General features: G+C 44.6%; 1 protein-coding gene across 3 annotated transcripts in view; it reads right to left on the minus strand.

Annotated features, from left to right (window-relative positions):
• Nucleotides 1–307: 307 nt before the first annotated feature.
• The window catches only part of LOC133162098 (plexin-A1-like), a 115,816-nt gene continuing 102,076 nt past the window's right edge, over nt 308–14,047 (minus strand). For 2 of the 3 annotated variants that reach the window (XM_061291038.1, XM_061291039.1), the window contains 16 exons: nt 12,971–13,064; nt 12,121–12,357; nt 11,528–11,671; nt 10,624–10,858; nt 9,622–9,764; nt 8,783–9,039; nt 6,869–6,935; nt 6,043–6,189; nt 5,658–5,817; nt 5,456–5,559; nt 5,277–5,385; nt 5,003–5,193; nt 3,512–3,681; nt 3,213–3,425; nt 2,985–3,135; nt 308–2,636 (listed from right to left, as the gene is read on the minus strand). In XM_061291038.1, the coding sequence (XP_061147022.1) occupies nt 2,541–2,636; nt 2,985–3,135; nt 3,213–3,425; nt 3,512–3,681; nt 5,003–5,193; nt 5,277–5,385; nt 5,456–5,559; nt 5,658–5,817; nt 6,043–6,189; nt 6,869–6,935; nt 8,783–9,039; nt 9,622–9,764; nt 10,624–10,858; nt 11,528–11,671; nt 12,121–12,357; nt 12,971–13,064 (2,518 nt within the window). In that variant the 3' untranslated portion in view covers nt 308–2,540. The remainder of the gene's footprint in view (nt 2,637–2,984; nt 3,136–3,212; nt 3,426–3,511; nt 3,682–5,002; nt 5,194–5,276; nt 5,386–5,455; nt 5,560–5,657; nt 5,818–6,042; nt 6,190–6,868; nt 6,936–8,782; nt 9,040–9,621; nt 9,765–10,623; nt 10,859–11,527; nt 11,672–12,120; nt 12,358–12,970; nt 13,065–14,047) is intronic. The other variant, XM_061291040.1, reaches the window with a different exon arrangement.

Genomic DNA, 14,047 nt, shown 5'->3' on the forward strand with positions numbered 1-14,047 from the left:
TGGAAAAACACTTTGTATTGATTTGCAGTGATCCATGTGCCCCCCAAAGGGCGACCACTTAAAAGGGGCAAACATTCATGCATCGCATCTTTTCACTCTTCTCACCAGTTGACCCCCCAAAAAATCAACAAAACATAACATGCTGAAGTAGACAGGTCCATGTTGATGTAGGAAAATTAAAGTCGCATTTAAAAAAAAAAAAAAAAGGGAAAATAAAACACACCTGTATCGTGAACTTAAACAAAGGCCCTTGCTAATCGACACTCCCAACAGTGCACAAATCCATCATCGTTCAAGAACAGACACATTTTTATTTAGCAAAACATGTTTAATCTCTCCTTGATGCGTGTTTATTTACAAGTAGTAAATCTGCAAAGTAGGAAATAACAGAATATTTACACAATGAATGTTCACCTGCAAACTCCATGACAGTCGCTTCAAGTTTGAGACACTAATGTTTTAAAAATTCCTTTGCCACTAGCTCTCAACTGGTTGTCTTGCTTGGTATGCAGCTCAGTTTGAAGACTTGAGAAAAAAAAAAGAGGAACAGGAAATCAAAGAGGCGGGCGATGGGACTTTTTCTTAGGAGTGTTTTACAAAAGCATGACATCGTGGTGACAGAAATGCTTTCGAAAACATATTTTGAACAAGTCCGCTCTCAGCCCAACAGTGCAAACATGACTGAGGCTTCATTCAAAGCAACCGATGTCACTTGATCAACAACGAGAAGCATTAAGAAGAAGAACACAAGCGGACCATGAACCTGAGAGAGAATGAGTCCAGAATGTTTGCCACGTCGCCACTTGTTCTGTGTGCTTCTGCGGGGGATCTTCTGCGCGCTACCGATCCGTACTCGTCGTTCACGAAACCAAAAAAGTACGAATGAGGTGATTGATGCTTACAGACGGGAAATGTCCTCGACCGGATATCTTTACATGATTCCCAAAGTGTATGCTTCGTGTGGCGAGTAAACTACAGAGCGGTAAACATGGATCCAGTTGAAGTTCCGACTCATGTAAACAAAGTGATGACTTTGAATTAAGGGACCAAAGAAAAATCTGGAGAGCCACAGCATTCATGATCAGCATTAAATGAGCCCAAAAAGATGAGCTAGAAAAACAAATGTCAAGAGTTTAAAGCAGCAAAGTCACATTTCCATCACAAAGACAAATCATTTAGACCCCCCCACTGAAGTCCCATCAAGTACTTTTTACCATCAGGCAAATTGAAGAAAGTTCTTGTGGTTTTTTTTTGTGTTTTTTTGTTTTTGCCTTCAGCGTACCATCAAATGTACAATTTACATGTTGGGAATAAACAAAAACAACCTGATTACAAAATAAACACGTGAGAAAGTATACAAATTTACAAATGAAAACATCACACAATACCACAGTTTGGTTTTTGGGCAAGCAGAAAAAAATTAAAAAAATGTTTTTTTTCTCACCAGCAAGTGAAAAAGAAGCTGACTTGAGTGTCGAGGAGGAGAGTCTTAAAAGCCACCGATGGCAATGGGCCAGCTCGACAAAGAAGAGCTGCAGGTTAGGAGCATGATGACCTCCTTCAGACAATATACACTCAGCACATCTGTGTCCAGCCAGGAACATTTGGAACATGAATAAAACGCGTGGCTTCGGGCACCACCCGACTTTGCTCGACACGACAGTAAACGCCGGCCGCTTGACCTCATCCGCATACTTTTTTGTATCATCTTGTCGAGCATTTGAAAAGCGAATATTTGGAGTTCCCACCAAAAAGCGTCACGCTTGTCTTTTGTCTTCTTCTGACGGTCGCAAAACGATTCATTTCAGTCACAAGGCATGTTCATATTTAGAAAATCATACGGTAGCACATTCCATCTAACAAAATGTCTTTGCACTAAACAACATTCAAAGGAAACATGGCACAGTACGACTTTTTTTTTCTTCTTCTTTTCGATTTTTTTTGTTTGTAGCGTTTTGCACTTCAACTATCAAATGTATTGTTGGATTTTGTCTCTTGATTAAAACAAAACCAAAAAAAATGGGGGAAACATTGCTCTCTCCCTAATCTTTAAAAACGTAGCTGTATTTATATATAACATCTATATATTCTTCCTTTGTAGCGTTTCTGTAAATTGTGCAAATTCAGCAGTAATACAAGTGGCGAGAGATCAGAGAGTGGGCAGTTGATTACAATTATACAAAACAATTGAAAAACAAAACCAAAGAAAACAACAAAAAAAAAGCCAACATCCTGACACGTGAGCCACAAAGCTTCTCTCCATTGTGCACAAGAGGCCCCGCATGGAGTTCTTTCCAATCACATCCACAGGAAGCCAAAAGCTCTCACTGACACTTTCTCCATGAACGCAGCGTGTGAAAATGTCCGCTCTGTCACACATACACGAACACACGTAGGCATACACAGACCCGCCCACCTCTGCCGACCCCGCTCCGTTTTGCAGTATACCGCCTCAATGCTTTTGCAGTTTGTCTGTGAGGGAGGGAGGGGGGGGGGGAGGGAGATGGACAGACAGACGGACGGGCGACGTCGGATGGTCCTCAGCTGGTCAGGGCCATTGTGTCGATGACCTGCTCCAGCTTGCTCCGCAGCCGCTGCCTCCTCGCCTGCTCGTCCCGCTCCAGCGCCGACAAGATCTGAAGACAGAGAGGGGCGACCGGCTTGAGGTGGTTGTGCTTGTTCTCATGAGAATGTAACAGTAATTTCACCCAAAATAAAAGTCAGACAAAAGAATATTAGGACTACAGTGGCATAAGAAAAAAATGAAATTATCAGAGTAAATTAATAATTTGTGTTTTTCAGGCAGACAATATTTTATGATAAAAAAAAATCAGGATGAAGCTATGTTAAAATGAGTTGAGGAGCTTCATTCAGACAATATTAATATTTTGCCACCATTTTGTAGAATCTGGGGACCAAGGGACTACGTTGAAGTGACTTGAGCAGTTTCATTTAGACAAAAGTAGAGCTCTGTTAGCGCTTACCTCGTCCTTATACTTGACAATGTAGGAGTAGATCTCATGGAGGGCAGACATGCTATTAAACTGGTTGGCGTGCAGTCGCGACTGCTCCGCCAAGTAGGCACTCATGTCCTGGTCGCTGATGGCCGACATCCTCGAGATATCAGAGTAGTACCTGCGGGAACGCAAAGGAGACCAGTTCATTGATGAAAGTCTTAACGAGAGCCCGCTCGGTGCATTTGACCAACGTACCGCTCCACCCAGTTTTTGTAGTTGGGGATGTCTTTAGCGTAAAGTAGCTTGTTGGACGGCGAGTCTTTCCCTAATTTATGCTCGGACGTTGAACAGGAGTCCATGAAGGTCTGGGCCACCACCGACAAACAGGCGTCGGTAATGCTGTTCTTGTGGATGTCGAACACAAACTGCGGGTTCTTGATCACGTTCACCCAGAAGCGCAGGGGAAGGCTGCGAAGTTGGAGGGAGAACAAAAAAAAAAGTTGCAGAATCACTCGTGTCTGCAAAGCAACGGCGTTGAAGGCACGCCGACTCACCAGTTGCTCTTCCAAGTGTGCCGGACGTCCGAGTCCGAGATGGAGTGTTTGTCGGCCTGCTCGTCCAGGAAGTCAAACATGTACTTAATGGCGAGCGGCAAGGCGCTTCCTCTGTGGGCTGTGCTGAAGATGGTCTCAAAAAGGTCGTCCACAAACTTTTGAAGCGTGCCCTAAGGAGGAGAATGGCAGTGGGAGTGAAAAAGTGACAAAAATTAAAGAACAAAACAATTTGGTTCAGATAATTGAGAAAGGAGACACAGATTGGGGGGGGGGGGGGGACTATTCTGACGGTTACACGGAAATTAAGGAAAGGTAGCGTCGCAATCATTAATTAGGCATCACATCACGGCTAATGGTGTTGCCGTAGGCGACGGCTGTCAGTGGCAGGTGTCTGCTTTTTAGTCATTCAGATGGCTCCCAATGAGAGTTCAGCCTTAGGCTCTTTTATAACGCCCCTCCCATTTTTTTCTGGAATTTTTCAGTCCTCAAAATAATATCGTCCTGAAGCTCACACACGCTTTTCTTCAAACATCCTGTCCACATTTCACAAAAGTGTCTCTGAAACACACTTTCCACAGGGAAATTCGGGGATGTCGTAAGCAAGCACAAACAGCAGCGTTTTGTCGTTGCCTTCCCTCGACTCGCCTTGTTAATGATTTCCTGATTGTGGCAACACAGATAACGTTCAACGTAGCGCGTGAACAATGGGAATGCGGAGTTAATGAGTGGAAACATCAAGGGGAGAGGAAGCATCGGTGTGAGATGAGTCACTGAGGAATGCCAAGTGCAACATCGCTGGCAGGAGGCAGGAAAGTGTCCATGGGTGTGCAGCACGCAACCTTGCATGTCACAACTTTGGCTGGGGAACTTAAAATCAGAAGATTTCATGATTTAGAGTGGCAACGAGTGTCCTTCTGAGGCTGCAAAAAAGTAACTGACTAGATAATGGATTGTCAATAAATAAAAAGGAAGGAAAGTTGTACTGTAAAATACATTCTTACTTCCAAATGAGTATTTCAAAATATGTAACATATCCCATTTTTGCACAACAGTGATGTATAAATAACTCCAGCACTACATCTGCTCTCCCAGGTAACGTTAATAAAAGTGACAGGCTGTCAATCAAACCGTCAGATGAAAAACGTGATGTCAGCTGTTTTGCAAACAAAATCCCAACATCTCAGCAAGTGAGTCCACATGCAAGCAGAAAGTGTATTCTGGAGGTCATGGAGGAAATGCGGAGAGTAATGATTGCAGGGGTAAAGGCCTGAGCCTCTAAGCCCCGAGGCCACCAGGAGACCGTCCGGTAACACCAACAAACAACTCGATAGTCAAAGGTCAACTTACTAATTAAGACGCACACATTTGTTTGGGGCAAAAGGTTATGAGCAATGTTAATGAGCTCGGAGACCAACAAAACAAAGTTCAACAGGTGCTAAGCTGAGGAAGTCAGCTTTGAGTTCAAGGTGATCGAGATCCTTTTCTTCTTACCTTGGTGGCCAGCAGCCGGGTCAGGTAGATCTCAGAGACCATCTTGCTCCCTCGGTCACCTTCCCTCTGGTCCGAGTGGTCGTGGTTCTTGACCAGATGCCACAGTTTGGTGCCGCTCTCCAAGTCGGGCGTGATCATTGGGGTTCGGGAGCGCAAACTGTCCGGACTGCTAGCTGTTCTCAGCATGCTCTCTGCCAGGAGCAAAGCAAGAGTGAGTTGTCTCTTTTTTTTGTTTTGTTGCCCGCTCGCAGACACACAAAACACACTCACACACCTTCTCTCGTACCGTATCTGCTGAGAGATTTGGTGAACGTGGAGGAGTTGGAGATGTTGTAGGCCGAGTTCTGCTTGGGTACGAGGGCAATCACAGAACCGTCCGTCACCTGGAACAACATATCTGATCAATTATTGCTGCAAAAAAAACGACCTGAAGAAGAGTCAAAGCAAGTGTACCTGGTAGTGAGCAAGCGTGTTGAGTCTCTTCCAGTCGTTGTCAATCTTGGTGGTCACATCTTCATCCTGAAGGATGATGCGAGCCATCCTTCCTTGCCGCCATTCTGATCCACACAAAACATTGACCGTTATGATGAATTGTGATTTTTTTTTTTTAAACCAATAAACACCCCCGCTGACAAAGTCGTCTTCTTCTTCTTACCCAGGTCCATATCGGAGGCTTTGGGTCTCTGCGAGTAAGGCGTGCCCTTGTAGACGGCATCCAGGAGCTTCTCCTTCACCTGGGTGACTGTGTCACAGTTGAGACTCTTCACGGTCACCTCGGGAGCATTTTCATTCTCTGGGTTCACGCAGTGCAGAGTCTGTACATGGGAGGAAACAGAGGCAAACATTTCAAGCGGCCATTTTTTAAAACCTGCAGTCATTTCCAATTTGCTTTCCGAGCACATGCATACGATACACTGAGGCAATTTCTACTTAATATCCGTCTGTCAATATCTAGTTAAAGAATTAATGTGTAAAAAAAAAAAAAGCTTTTCCTCCCGCTTTCCCACCAAGCGATTGTACGAACGATTCAATGCACTGACCAAAGTCTTGTAGTCAATCTGCTGTCTGATGAGCTTGTCCTCGCTGAGGGAGTAGCGAGCCTCTCCCGTGATTGCGTCTATCGGCCCCTTCTCCATTTGCTGCTTCATGGCGCAATACAGCATGAAGAGCGGCTCACCGGCACATTCCTGCAAGAGAGAAAAACAAACATCATGTAGATTCCTTAGCATTTTTTTTTTTTAAACCATGATCAGGCGAGAAGTTTATCATCCCAAAATAAACACTTATAACTCAAGCCTAGGTATTCTGAAGTTTTATGCTTTTGTCTGTCTTGGCTCAACATCGACTGTTTTTGTTGGAAGCAACTGAGATTTTGAATGGGTCAAAGTTCACCAAAATGACAGTTTTGGATTCATAAATTAAAGGCAGCAATACACAACATGCACATGAAAAGAATGCAAAAGTAGGTGGGGTAGTGAAAATTGAAGCCTCCATGAATCTCTGATCTTGTATCAAGAGGAATTCAAAGTGAGAGAGACAGCTCACACAACACCGAAAAAATAAACCCGCATCCAAATTCTGCTACCAAAATAATGAAGTGACGGACAGGAAGGGAATCTGGTGAAGCGCTTTGGGAGTCACAACAACACGAGCGACGGGGTCTGAACACGGATTCAGAGCCCGTCCATTCAGAAGAGAGGAGCATTGAGCAAATGAAAGGCGGAGGTAAACGATAGGTAGCCGCTGGCCTCCGCCTTATCTAACGCTGCAGCTGTGTGCGTTTACCGGGGATTTTTCTACTCGACTGCAAGCGGGATCACTCCCAAATAAAATGTGTGCCTGTGGGCGCGAGAGAGTATTTCTTACCTTGAGGAACTTGTAAAGCAGGAAGGTGAACCAGTTGGTGAGCATCTTCTCAGCCACCGACTCTGTCCTGGGAAAGACAAAAGATGATAAAGGATGAGAGGAGATGAAAATTCAATCTCAAAGCGTAGAAAAACATTATCCCCAAGTGAAACTTTCAAGATTGCGATCGTACCAATTATTAGACGACAGAGTCTTTTCCCTGAGAAAGAAAAACACCCCGCCCCCAATTTCTACCTGCTGTCTTCAACACTTCATTGTCACTATGGCTGTTGAATTATCTCACTTGTCTCTTTAAATAACCTCACGCTAATAACGCTACTATTTGCTTTACAAAGTTCGAAAGGGCTCAGTACGATGAGAAATGACGCCACCGAAAATGTAATCTTACCACCTTCTGTTCAAGACGAAGGACAAAGAGAAAAATAAAAGTGTGTGTGTGTGGGGGGGGGGATGGGCAAATAGGCCAAAGAAAGCAGCCAGTGAAAGCCTGTAGCAGGAACGTGAACTCCTACGCTTCCTTCCACCAGCGTCCCGTTTGACTGTTGTTTGATGTATGTGGAACGCTTTCTTTCTTCACGGCTGTCAGCCAAATATAAGCCATGAAAGATGAGGCGACGGGTAAAGGAGAGCTGGAGGATGAGGGAGGTGAATACACCTGGACAGTAAACGCTTGTGGGCATGTCAGGTCCTGATAGAAGGTGACACCAATCCTTCTCTCATTCAGGGGAAACTACGTGCCAGCACTTATTGTTCTCAAACACATGCCGTAGCATTCCTGTCCGGAAAGCAAATATACGGCGAAAGTTTTTTTTTTTTGGCCCAAAGTTCTCGTCCAGCTTGGCAGTTAAATCTCCAGAAGCTTGTGTGTTTAGCAAGGGCAGCATGTTGCGACCATTCCCCGCTGGATGGGATTAGAAAAAGCTTTACAAAGGCACATTGGTGGCAAGTCATTAATTTGATTAGATTGTTTTTTAATTAAATATCTCTCCAGGGAGAGGGGGAAACGACAAGGGGGAGAAGTTTTGATTATTTAATGTCAAATCCCTATTTCTTTGGAGAAAGGCTATTTGTCTCCAAATGTGACTATACTACTATCCATCCTGCTTCTTTTCCTTTTCTTCATTAAGACCGCCTATATTGCACCTTTTCAATCGTGCAACCACTTTAAACCGGTATTTATTCCGGGTCATCATTCCGTATAAATGGCACGGACACCTAATGGGGCATACAGACAATATTCCACTTTGGGAATGGCGGCAACATCTGTGTTAAGGATGAATGGCGGCACACGCAGCAGTGGTGCACTCACTACTCTTGTGTTGTCCATCATCAGGGTGACAGCTAAACTTCAATACAAAAGACGCGGATTATATATTCTATATTCCTCCATCAGTTTGATTCCAGCTCAAATCTCCTCATAAATGTGTGAATCCTCTGCTTTGGCACTCCATCCGCCTCGCTCTCACTTCCGACGACACAAAGCCCCAATTCAATTTTGCCTTTTATTTCACTCCTCTTGCACACTGCTGCACCTTTAGCAATCCTGACTTCATTCAAACCTTGACACACACCTTTGTAAATCTTTCTCCTCTATCCACTGACATTCACTCCATCCCTTGTATGCCCCCCCCCACTACCTGTGTGTGTGTGCTGAAGAGAGAGGTCTTTCTGTCTGTCTGTCTGCAACTCCACTGGGAATGTGTGTGCTCAGGGGTGTAATCCTTTTTGACAGCGACAGGGTTGACAGAGAGAGAGGACGAAACATCGCATATGCTTCTAAAAAGAGTCCCCTTGCCATTCTGCTCCAGCGCAACACACAGCAATGCACGTCTTGGCAAACTTCTTTTTTTTTTGTTACCTTGGTTGCTCTCTATCAAAAGGTATAGAATAAGGAAATCCTCCCTTTGCGCCTACCTCCGCAGTAAGAGCTTGGGGTGATTCTTGCTCTCCAAGTTCTTATCGATGAGGTCGGACAGGAGCTGTTTAAGGACGCCTGTGGCGTACTCCATCTCCCCCTGCAGCGCCGTCATGATGAGGGAGGCCACGTTGCCGCGATCTCGCATGGAGAAAGACCGCTGCGCTTCCAGAGTGCGGATGAACGTCAGCAGGAAGTGCTTTTTAGTCAGCATCTGTCCGAAGAGTGTCAGGGCCTTCTCCACGTTCGCCGGGACCTACGAGAAAAGGTTTAAGAAAGAAGTTGAGGAAGTGCAAAAAAAATTTGAAAGAAAGCAAGCTTGAGCAAGAGAGTATAATTTAATTTGCAGTGAGTTACACAAGGACACATTGGCAGAAGAATGACTGGAGCAATGCGTGCCTTCGCATCCACTTGTTCTTTGTCTCCTTACAAAGAAAATCTGACAAATTGATTCACTTTCAGCGACATGCATAAACCAATTTATTGTCATCCCCTTTCACTTATTCTCATTACCTAATATTCTCTCTTTATCTTTCTCCTTCACTCCCTTCATCCCTCACTCCCCTCCCACACACTCTCCGTCCAGCCTCTTCCTCTCTTCACAGCCGTGAATGTGAGCTTGGTGCTGTAATAAGAAATTGATCTGCCTACTACTGCACTACTGTGGCCTGTGATTGCCTGGGCCATACAAATGAAAATCCAATGTCGCGCTACACTATCCCTTTGGAATACAGTTGATAGCCGAGTGCAGATACTGAAATGTACCTGACATCTTCCATGCATATCAGCACACAAGTGTGTGAGTGTGTTTCCACACAATCTCTCTACTGACCAGTACCTCCATCTCCTTGAGCACAGGGTGGTCCTCAATTCCAGGGAAGAGGACCCTCATGGCATAGGTGCGGTAGTCCAGGAAGGGGATTCCTGCTCCGTCGAGCTCCTGAGTGAGCTCATGGATGTCGGTCTGCAGTTCTGCGAATGCTGCGTAAGAGAAAATGATGATTAGCATGTGTATGGGATGAGAAAGCCATCCACTCCTCAAACAAATCTCTCAGTTGCTTTTCTGAAACCCGGTTCACCGAAATAATTAAGAACAAGAAATGGCTTCATTTTATATTGCGCTGGTTGAACTGGTAAAGCCCCATATGCTTTTTAGCCGTCACTGTGCATGTTTTATTTGATCTCTAGAGGCAATATGGATGTGTGCGCTCATGATTATCATTATTCGACTCTTTCTTCCCATCTGCCTCCATAGCAGACAAACCATTTAGCAGCATCAATAGGCACTTGCTCAATCCACGCAGTTGCCTGCCAAATTAATTTATGCTAATGTGCTGGTGTGGAAGTCTCTCGCTTTGGCTCCCTCTTTCTTTGCTGCCAAGCTCCTCCTTCCTTACTATTGCCCTCATTGTCCCACCCTCTGCTCCCCGCATCTATCTGTCCTCCATGCCTCTCTCACACCCGCGGACACTCGTGAGGCCAGCCAGGCGGCTCTCTCGCTGGGTGGAGAGCCAACATCTGGTGGCTGGCTCAGATCAAAGTACTCCTCTAGAATCACACCAACACCCACACACACTTTACCGCCACATAACAGCAGGAGGGACTGTTTGGAAGTGGGAGGGAGGGGGAGGCAGAGCAAGCGAGGAAATTGAGACTAAAATGGATAGCGATGTTTAATTGGGGTTGTGCAGTGTTTGAGGTAAGCTGCAGCAAGGGAAAGATTTGCAGTCGGTTATTTCGGGACACGGGAGTTATTTCGAGAGAACGCTCAAGTGAAGGTAGAAGGGAAGCTGCGAGAGCACCGCGAGGTCTGATGGCGATAACTAAGATGTCAACCTACCTTCCTTGCACTCGAGGGCCACCCTGGATTCCAAGTTGTCCATTTGCAGTTGGAGTCGTTTGAGGGTGCGGTCTGCATCGCGGGACTTTCTTTTGTAGGCAATCAGCACCACAATAATAACCAGCAGCAACAGGCCGCCTCCACCTCCGATGCCGATGATAGCGGGCAGGGTGAGAAGGCTGTCTGAGTAGATTTGCAAGGTCCCCGGCGAGTGTTCAAAGCCTCCGACACGAACCTAGAGAGAGGAAGAAGTAGACACTTGGATGCAAAATAGAAAACCAATGATACAATCAACATTACTGGCCTGAAAAGAAAAATGCTACTATTAAATATATTGTGATGATGGGCTGAATTCAACATAAATCAATAAAAACAACACAATGCTAGATTGCTGCATTGGTTGAAAAATTCTCACTTGTGTCAAGTCCAGACCAACCTGAACGCCTTCAACTGAATATTCGTGCCCCGAGGCACATTTCACTAAAAACACAAAAGCGATTACGTTTCTATCCATTTTTAACGTATTTTTAATTCTTCAAGTGGCTTATATCTGGAAATACGAAAAGCAAGGCGGAATGAAAATAGTCCCAGTCTATTGAAAAGCAATACTGCCGAAAGCCCCCGGGAGTATACCAGCCAGCCAAGACCAATGAAAAGCCGCTAAAATATAAATACATTTGCAAACACCCCGAGCAATATTAGATGTATGCTTTTACGGGCGTGGATATATGAATGGGGATGAGGAATGTAGAATGACTAAAAAGATTTACGTTTTATGCTTGGGGAGCAAAGAATGAGAGGAATGAGAGGAAGGATGTGGATTGAGCTAAATGAGAGAGATGAAGAATATAGGAGTATGAAAGATATTAAAAGGTGTGTCTTGGCTCGGCAGCACAGTACTCACAGTGACTTTGTGCTCTCCAGTCAGGTTGGGCCACTCACACAGCAGCTGGCTCTCAGACAAGGTGAGAACACATGGCGTGTCCCCGATCAGCACCGTGTAGTTCAGCTTTGTATTTCCAGGGGCTGCGGGAATTAGGTTACGGCCCTAGAAAAGTACACAATGTCATTTTCAATTGCAATCACAGTTGTGTCATGGCTTCGGTTTTACAAACAGGTATGTATCAACAGTGGGACGCATAGATTTGAATTTGTGTTCAGGGTGGGTAACCATAGCAACAGTGCTGCAGAATGATAAGGTCCAAAATGATTTACGACATAATATTTCACAATTTAAATTTGGATAAAAAGGGTTGGATGTAAAGTACAACATGACAATATACAGTCCAACATTTCTTTTTTTTTTTGTTTAACTCAAGAGAATGGCTGACATCTTGAATAAACCAGAACAGGTGATTTTATAGATTGAAAGCAGTTGAGCTGACAAGAAAGAAAAACATGACATAAAACGATGTAAAGCAAAATCAGGTTTAGAAAAAGACAATAAAGCAAAAAAAAAAAAAAACAGATCAATGCTAAAAGCAAAAGGCAATTTACCTTGAGTATAAGTGGAGAGCTGGGCTTTAGCTCCAATATGCCGTTGGGACTGAGTGGTTCAAACACTGGATCCGGATGGTAGCTGAATGTCTCATTGACCACCAGCACCGAATGCACATTATCCATGATGAAGCCAATTTCATCTGGACTGCTGCCCACCTCGGAGAAAACTTTGTCAGACCCCGCCACGGAGGGAGCGAGACACACCATCACCGTGTTGTTAACCACGGTGCAGTTCTGAGGAGCAACACAAATTGCACATTAGTCATACACTTTCATTCCAAAGAACCAATTAGCATATTAAGTAGTGCTAACAGAGGCCTATATGATATCAGAGAACATGTTGACATTATAACGTTAAAAGAATGCTGGATTAGTCGTGTCAGAGCAAATTGAATGCAATGATAGTCAGATGACAAAAAAAAAGAACAAGATATTTATAGCTCAATTGGAAAACTAACCAAGCAAAACCAAATCAACTGCAGCGAGTGGCCACAAAGGCAAAAAGGGATTTTTTTTTTCACTTTGAGCAAAGAGCCGGTGAGGGGGAAAGGTTAGCTAAGCCCCATGGTGCTATAGGTGAGGAGGGGAGGGGAGGGGGGGATTTGCCAGAGCCGCTTTATTACTGCTTGACATTTCAAAGGTTAAAGCTGCTAAAAGGAAATTCAACATCAAAAACAAACAGAAAATAGGCCCTTGGCTGCTTGACTGACAGCGAAAGTGTGCGTGCGTCCCAAGAGTGTGTGCATCATTTGAAAATCACTACTTTGAACGAGAATGTACAAAGGAAAGATAGAGACGCCATACCGGTGTGAATTCAATTCACCCATTTTTTTTTTCTTCCACTTACATTTTCTGACTTGGCAGCTCCATATTTGGCCCTCATCTTGGGTTCCTTGATAGTCATCAAATTGGTTCCCGTAACGGTCAACATGGTCCCGCCACTAAAAGAGATTGTTAAACAAATGAGCGAGAACGATTACAGGCCACGTCAGCAAAAACGTTGGCTGAAAATAGTCTTGAACGGCACTTGCGATGACTCCACAGTGTATATTACAAACACGCCCCAAAAATAAAAGTAGATTGACTTCAGTCTGTATCCTCTGAGGAACGTGACCAGCATCTTTGTGCGTTTCAACCAGAAATGACTGCAAAGTGAATTGCTCCTGTAATTAACTCATCACCGGTCGTCTGACCTCTACTTGCAATATTTAATGAACTCTGCACAGCGCCCGTAGGAAGATATTAAAATGTAGGCACTGAAATTTTGCTGTGCTATTTCCAGCATGAGATATACAGTACACTCAGAAAGGGCTGTGTTGTCAGTGATCCGACATTTTGTGTAACCTTTACACCTGTGACCTATTCGGGTCCACGTGACGCTGACCAACAGAGACGTCGGTAACACGGGTGAGAGACTTCCCTTTTCCTCGCTGCCTTCTTAACAGCCCCCGTTGGCCCGAGACGCTGAACTTTAGCTGATGCGAACAACTCTGACAGCGGTTAAATTAGTTAACATACAACTTAAAAATGGAGCAGCGCTCGGCAAGGCTTGAGGCCCGAAACAGCATAGGCAGGTTTTACACAAGCAGGACGACTAGCTCGAGAACATTCAATAAATAACAGAATATAAATTCCAACGAGTCGGGAGTTCCAGTGTCTTATCTCTAAGCCTGGGTAGCGGGCGCTGAGATGGAAGGAAAAAAACGACAGAGTGGAGAGAAGGCTTGAGGGGGTTTTGAATGGCATTAAGGTGGCTGACGGGCGGCCAAGTGGCAATAAAAAATAACAATGGTAAAAGTGACAAGAAGTGATTTTTACACAAGAACATTTTCAAGGAGAAAGAGCAGAGTAAAGCTTTTCAACACTTGCGGTTTAAACCATGTATTGTGAAGGGTGTAAATCCTCATCATTGCTGAAATACGGC

The sequence above is a fragment of the Syngnathus typhle genome, linkage group LG11, assembly GCF_033458585.1.
Source record: "Syngnathus typhle isolate RoL2023-S1 ecotype Sweden linkage group LG11, RoL_Styp_1.0, whole genome shotgun sequence".
Lineage (NCBI taxonomy): Eukaryota > Metazoa > Chordata > Actinopteri > Syngnathiformes > Syngnathidae > Syngnathus > Syngnathus typhle.